Source organism: Polyergus mexicanus, unplaced genomic scaffold (genome assembly GCF_030449975.1).
Source record: "Polyergus mexicanus isolate NDT 795.1 unplaced genomic scaffold, iyPolMexi1.0 SCAF_23, whole genome shotgun sequence".
In the NCBI taxonomy this organism is placed as follows: Eukaryota; Metazoa; Arthropoda; class Insecta; order Hymenoptera; family Formicidae; genus Polyergus; species Polyergus mexicanus.
This window is the reverse complement of record NW_027223343.1, coordinates 2,419,020-2,426,713: the sequence shown is the minus strand read 5'-3', so window position 1 is coordinate 2,426,713 and position 7,694 is coordinate 2,419,020. Positions and strand designations below refer to the sequence as shown.

At 42.9% G+C, this 7,694-nt stretch overlaps 1 protein-coding gene across 1 annotated transcript; it reads left to right on the top strand.

Moving 5' to 3' along the window:
* Window positions 1–513: 513 nt before the first annotated feature.
* Window positions 514–1,416, top strand: LOC138942781 (tropomyosin-like). Its single transcript, XM_070313251.1, has one exon. It carries the CDS (start codon window positions 514–516, stop codon window positions 1,414–1,416), a length of 903 nt encoding a protein of 300 aa, XP_070169352.1.
* Window positions 1,417–7,694: the final 6,278 nt, after the last annotated feature.

The window sequence follows — 7,694 nt, the reverse complement described above, 5'->3', positions numbered from 1 at the left end:
GATAAGCGATTTGACGTAGACGCGAATGATTCCATATTTATAGATGAGATTAAATATGTCGGTACTCCCGGTTTGTATGAATTAATTTTTATGAAAATTCCGAATAGTCTCATATATACAGAAAAAGATAAATTAACATACAGAAGTATATTGTTAACAACGAACGCTCATAGACGTGATCATGACGCTAAAAAATCTGTCTTAGGAAATAAAGGATATAAATACAAATTTATTATCGCTCCGCTTATTCACAACAGCGGCGCGAAAAAAACAGGCGCGGGTCGCGTATCGTCGACTATGCGTGTCACGGACAATAAAATCGATTACGTCCATTGGGACGATCCAAACGAATTAGTGGATCGTTTGCGATTATTAGACGCTTCGCGTCGAGCTGGCAACAACGCTCACGAAAACGAGATTCTATCGATAATCGAGGAGCTTCGCGAAACAGGAGCGATCGTATAAATCGAACTGTCACGTGGATGACTGTCGCAGTCGTACGCGGAATTCGCGATGTCCGTGAGCAAATTTGGCTCACCTTTAAAAAATCGAGGCTACGACGCAAGAACCGGAAGACTACGTCCGGCTATCGAGTCTCTGCGAAGTTACGTGCGCGATAACGCGCTGTGTCTAAGCTCTTCCATTGAATACGACGCGAGAGAACGTAAAATAAAACGCTTGGCTCAACCTGAGGAGGACGCCGATGCGACAAGCAAAAGCTACGTCGAGGGAATCACATCGCAATTAAGAAAAGACGCGAACGAAGCGGGGCAGGGCGTCATTCTACTATTCACGAGACTCGCTCAGCTCGATAGCGCTTTAAGTAAACGAATAGACGTCGCGGAGTGTTTCGTTTCCGAGATAAAAACACGCGATGACGTTCTGAGTAAACGAATAGACGCTGTGGAAAATTCCATTTCGAGAATAGAAACGAGCGCTAACGCTCTAGATAAACGAATCGATGTTTTAGATAAACGAATCAAAAGTTTAAGCGATCAAATCGAAGTCGCGAAAAAAACTATATCGCTCAACGCGACGGAGTTCTCGACGAGAAACGCGAACGATCGTAAAATAATGTTCAATCAAGGTAAAACAATACGAGAACTAAATCAAAAATCGCGTATCGCGGCGAATTCCGCAGTGAAATCCGAGACGAAGATACGAGAATTGGAAAATTCAACGTCACGATTGAAGAGAGACGCAGACGAGCTAGCAGGAAGAGTGAGAGAACTGGCAAAGATTAGCGGGAGCGGCGAACCGCTCGAAAGAAAGATTAGCGGAAGCGGCGAACCGCTCGAAAGAAAGATTAGCGGGAGCGACGAACCGCTCGAAAAAGAGATTAGCGGGAGCGGCGAACCGCTCGAAAAAGAGATCCAATTCAACGTTATTCTCGAGAGAAAGAAAAAAGAATTATGAGCGTTAAAAAACGAAGATTAGTCGAGGAATTGCACGCGCCCGCGAGAAGAAACTTCTCGCGTCGTCGCGTTGCGGTGCGCGGGTACGACGACCTATGGCAAGCGGATGTGGTCGAGATGCGTCCTTACGCGAGACTCAACAAAGGCCACAACTACATACTCACCGTTATCGACGTATTAAGCAAATACGCATGGGTTGTACCGCTTAAGAGCAAAAGCGCAAACGAGGTTACTCGAGCGTTATCTAAAATAATACGAGACTCTAAGAGGTGTCCGAAAAATCTACAGACCGATAAAGGAAAAGAATTTTACAATGCCGATATGCGAAATTTTACGAAGAAGCACGAAGTAAATCATTATTCGACATATTCGGTGATGAAAGCGTCGATAGTCGAACGATTCAATCGTACGCTCAAAAATTTTATGTGGAAGTATTTCACGCTAAACGGAACGTACAAGTGGATTGACGAGTTACCACGACTCGTCGAGGAATATAACACGCGAAAACATCGCACTATAAATATGAGACCTGTCGACGTAACTCCAAAAATTGCCGATAAACTTTTAAATACTGTATACAGCAATATAAAAATCGCGGCTCCGGCGAAATTTAAAGTAGCCGATCCGGTACGCATCAGTAAATTTAAAACGATTTTCGAGAAAGGCTTCACACCCAACTGGACTACAGAGATTTTTCGAATAACTAAGATACAACGGACTAATCCCGTAACGTATCTATTAAAGGATTCGCGCGGCGAGCCGATCGCGGGAGGATTCTACGAGCACGAATTGTTGCGCGTTGGCGATCCCGACGTGTATCTCGTAGAAAAGGTGCTGCGTCGAAAGGGTGACAAGATTTACGTGAAATGGTTAGGAATGGACGAATCGCACAATTCTTGGATAAATAAAACAGCTGTATTATGATAAAAATGTATTTTTATTAAATAAAACTATATATTATACATATTATACATATTATACATATTATATATTATACATATTATATATTATACATAACAAAATTGTAGACATGTTAAAACTAAAATACTCGTATAACTATAAAACAAGGAAAATCTTAGAAAAGTTGTAGACATGTTAAAACTAAAATAATCGTGTAATTATAAAACAAAGAAAAAAATAATAACACAATACAATTAAAATTAAAACTTGTGAAAATCGATTAACCGTTTAAATAATCGATTATAGAGTAATTATCATTATTAATCTTTAAATCGTATGATTATAAAACAATCGTAATTTTGTACGAGTTCTCTCTTGCGCTCCATATAAACTCTTTCTCGCGCCGCTACGCGGCCGCCATATCCTGCGTTCTCTCTTTTGCGCTTTATGCGGACTCTTTTTTATATTTTATATATATTCTTCATCGCATTGTTAAGCGAACATCGTATCTCGCGGTAACTTTATTCTCGCGGTAGCTTTATTCACGCGTTACTCTATATATAACACTTTCAAGAATATAATAAAGAGTCATGGAAATCATCGATCTGTCCAATTCGCGGCTAATCTCGACTCGATTTATGGCAAATTCTCGCATTCTATCTCGTTTGCATGTAGCATGTAGCATAATATATGTTCGATGCTAATGAAGTAGAATGCGAATTTGTCAAATCGAGTCGAGATTTGCCAAGACTTGGACAGAATGGTGGTTTCCACGACTTTTATATCGCAAAAACACAAAAAGTTCATTTTTTCGCGTTCTATACGAGTTCTCTCTCGCACCGCTACGCGGCCACCGTATCCTGCGTTCTCTCTTTCAAACTTTATACGTACTCTTTCTCGCGCTTTGTATACATTCTTTATTACGTCACTATGATAACGCTAAAACTCGCATTAACATCTTTTTCACATTATTCTATATAAAACACTTCCGAGAGCATAATAGAAAGATCGTGAAAATGTACGATCAGTCTTATTTATAATAGATTTTATATCTAATACCTATTATATATAAGACCGATCGAACATTTTCACGATTTTTTATTAAAATCTAATAAATAAAACCGATTAATTTTTATTATTTTATTAAAATCTATTATAATAAATTATATTCAAATTATATTCAAATTATATTATTCGCGCAAATTTGTTCTTCGAAACGATTCGTAGAACGTCCATCGATGTTTTTTCGACGCAATCGTGAATTATATCGAAAATACAATGATAATATATTATTTATAAAATATGTTTATACTAAATAAACTACTAACTAAAGTTTAAATGTTTTAAGAAACGTATAGTATTTTTTCGCTCCCTACAACGGTATTTTATAATGTCCCCACGGTAACGTATCCGTAGTTCCCGATATCGTGTATCGTTTGTCATCGTGCGGACTGAGCGCGATTTTTAATTCCGATACTGCATACATCTCGTGTAACTCGGATCTTATACAAAACTGCTCGCGCTTCATCTCGATCCCCTGTCGAAGACAGCGCGCGTAATCGTCAAACGTTATCGTTCTCGCGACAACGCCGCTCTTAACACCCTTGATTCTTTTTGTATCGCTTTTACCGGCGACTCGCAGCGCGTACATTTTCGCCCTAAGTCCAATAAATTCGGTCATAATCGCGCCAGCGTTCTCATCCTTCATCGCACCGGGTATTTTTTTATTAACGAGAGGCATTCCATACGCATTGTTCATTGCGTAATCGCTCGTATCGAACTTGTCGATATCGCGCTTCATGTCCTCGCATTCGACGCGATAAATGAGACTATCCGTATCGGTGTACATTATTTTACACTTATCTCGATACAATGGTAGCATATACTCGTAGTGAAATTCGTATAAACGAATTTTAGATATATCGAGAATACACATACCTACATAAATTGGTTTATTGAACTTAATCTCGAGTTTACGCAATTCTACAGCTACGAGATCCTCCGCGAAAACGCTTCTACTGTGAAAATTCGGTTTCGCGATCATCGCCTCCGCGCCGTATCGCCCGTCCCATCGAGTCACGAGTCGAACATTCGAATGATTGCGCACGTTTTCCATAGTTTTGCCAAACACGGCATTATTCATTAATTTGTATAGATTTTTCTCAAACTCGTTTTTCGCGTTAATTCGTAATCGTGTATTCAGTTCGATATATTCGCGCAACCATGAAGATTGCGCGAATCGCAATATTCTGTGTATTTTCGTAATGCGTAATCCGTGTCGAACGCATTGCTGCAAATTGCGATAATATATCACGTAACGGTTCTTATCGTACAGTGTGGCGAGAAGCTTCTCGTCTCGTTTTCCGGGCGGCTTATCGCGCGTCGGGCAGAATGGCAAGTCAGCGTGAGAATCGTGAAGGTCGGACGGATATGCAAGGTCGACCTCTAGAATATAACCGATAGGCGAGTCCGATGTCACGGACATTAAGTCAACGCTCGTAACGTTATCGACCCATCGAAAATTTTCGTAAGGCAACGATTGACACATCGCCCATCCGTACAAATTATTTATATCGAAGTACATGAGATACGACGATGGTTCCGAAGAATCGTACTTGACTGTAAATATTTGTTATTAGCGCGCGCGTATCTGTTGGAACATTGACTTAGCCCGCCGCGTATTCCACGCTCCACGAACATTACCATATCAATGTCGGTTAATAATTCGAATCGCACACTCGTATACTTCAACATAGCGTCCCATGTGTATCCCGGTAACGTGTAATAATACGCGGGATCTAAATTATAACTTCTCATACACGCGTCACGAAAATTTTCGAAAACATCGGCCAATAGAAGAACGTCAGTCTTTAAATACAAATCACTATAATCGCTTAACGTTTCGACGCGAAATCGCTCCCAGACTCTTATCGCGCGCGCGTAATCGTTCTCAGATATCGCATCACCGGTTAGCGAACTGTGAAAAGCCTCGCGCGGCGGTAAACGAGTCTCTAACAATTTATCTACGTCGTCGACATACTCGTACGGAAATACACCCTTTCGCGCGAGAAGCTCGAAATCGGCGTCGCTAAGATCGGAAAATTCCGAACGCGCGATCCTCAATTCGCTTTTGTCTAGATACGACGCCAATTTCTCGAGACTCGCGCTTAAAAATTTGAAAGAATCCACGAAACGCAACTTCAAGCGTTTTCCGAACCATCCCTCGTCCCACGCATCTTCGACGTTCTTCGTGAAAGAGATATACGTTTCTTTCGTTATCGGCAATATTTCCACGCTACCGGGAAAAGCGTTAGCTACATCTTTAATGATAAAATGCGCGTCGTAACCCGATAAATTGTGAAAGAATACGGGAATTACGTAAGTAACCTTATAATTTAAATTACAATTCGAATGCGCCGGACCTCTGTACCGTCCAGTCAGATGACAGTGATCGCGCACGCGAGCGTCTCCCAATTCGAACGGTTTCTCGCATATGCTGCAGTACGTCGCGTTTACGAATCTCTCCCATTCATCCGATGTAAGATTCGTCATAGGAGCATCGATATCGAGAACAGTTTTCGCGCGAAGCACTAGATCGTGCAGTTCTCTAACGAACCACAATACGCAATTTTCACCGCGATAAGTTCTGTAAGTAGAGCTAACGCCATCGAGCGCGCATCGCGCGTAATATCCAGCGCTATAAACTTCGTGATGCTGAACGATAGATGTATTCGACGTTCTCCTCTCCTCTTTCTTCTTCAGTACGCATTCGAGATCAGCGTACACCACGAATGGAAGTCGCTCCTTTCTACTATAGTTACGAAACTCTAACCATTTGTCGTCTTTGGTAGGAAGGACTATAGCGCACTCGTTCATCCTTCCGCAGTCCACGCTGTGAGCCGATAACTTATCGCTCGTTCGAAAATAGTGCATGCATCTGCGACATAACGCACATTTTAAATCTCGCGCATTATCAACATCGCGCGACGATTTTTTTAATTAGTACTCACCGATCGCATATATGCGATTTATGTCGACTACCGCTGAGTTGCGAGCCGACGAGTCGCGACAAATTCTTAATCCACGCGAAATGCGTCGCGTCATCTCGTCGCGACATATCGTCAAAATACAACAGATTAACGTGTCTGTTCTTTTTATCATCAGTGAGACGCAAAGGAACAACGCGACAACCGTCTTTTCCCTCCTTTTTATCTCGAACGGTATACACATTAATAGATATATCGTTAATACGCTCGAATCTAGTAATTTTGTTCAAACTCATAGGAAATTTAACGCCCTTCAGATTCAGCACCGTCGTGTAATGCGGGTACGAAGATTCCCGACCCACGTTTTTTTCAGCTGGATACAGAGCGGCGACCACCGCCCATGCGAAACACGCATTGTCATTAGATTGCACGTTTATCACCGCTTTCTTCAACGCGATCTCTCGCGGTAATTTGACGCGACATCCCGCGTGCATAGGATTGTATCTGTTCACGTTCACGGTTAAATTGAATATTCGCGATAACGCCCATCCGCTATCGCGCTCCTGAAATTCTTCCAACGAGGTTAGAGTAGCGTCGACCACTCGCTTCTCGTACCACTCTCGCGAGTCTGAAAGAGGTAGAAGCGGATAATTCTTCGTGACAATAGTCTTAACATCGATCTTGTCGCCCGAAACGAACTCGCCAACAAATACGGTATTGACCTTAACACCGTTATATTCATTCATAACATCGCGTATTCGATCGAGCACGGTATCTCTAGCGTCCTCGAGAAATCGTCGAGGTTCGATATAATCGAAATTAATAACCGCGCCGGTTAAAACGCGTCTAGAGAAAGCCGTCTCGATCTCGGACCACGAGAATCCCTCGCGTTCCTCTACGCCGCCTCCCACGCGTTCGAAACGTCGACGCAGATCGTCTCTCGCGCCCGTTAATCGAACGATTCGAGCGATAAGAGAATTGATCGCTCCGGTCGATCTCCCTCGGCGCTCTCCTCGACATCTCTCCCGCAGAGACTCGAGACACTCGTCGCACCGTCGCGCCCACGCGCGATACGCGTTCCCCGTCGCGACGTCCAGCGCGCTATCGAGAAGATCGCGCGCCTCCATCTCGTCACTCGTCGTCTAACGAACGCCAAGATTTTTTACAAATAAACCACGTCTCCTCCTCGTCGTAATTCTCGATGTAGAACAAAGCTCTCGTCTCGCAGCCGGCGCACCAATTATTCGACACGTCGAAAACCTCGTCGACGAGATCGCAAGCGGGCACCATCTCGCTATACACCGTTTTCGTCACGTGCGTCGATACGCTCTTCGCGAAACTCGAGCTACGCGCGCAATACGCGCAATATCTCTCGTTCTCCTCGAAATACTCT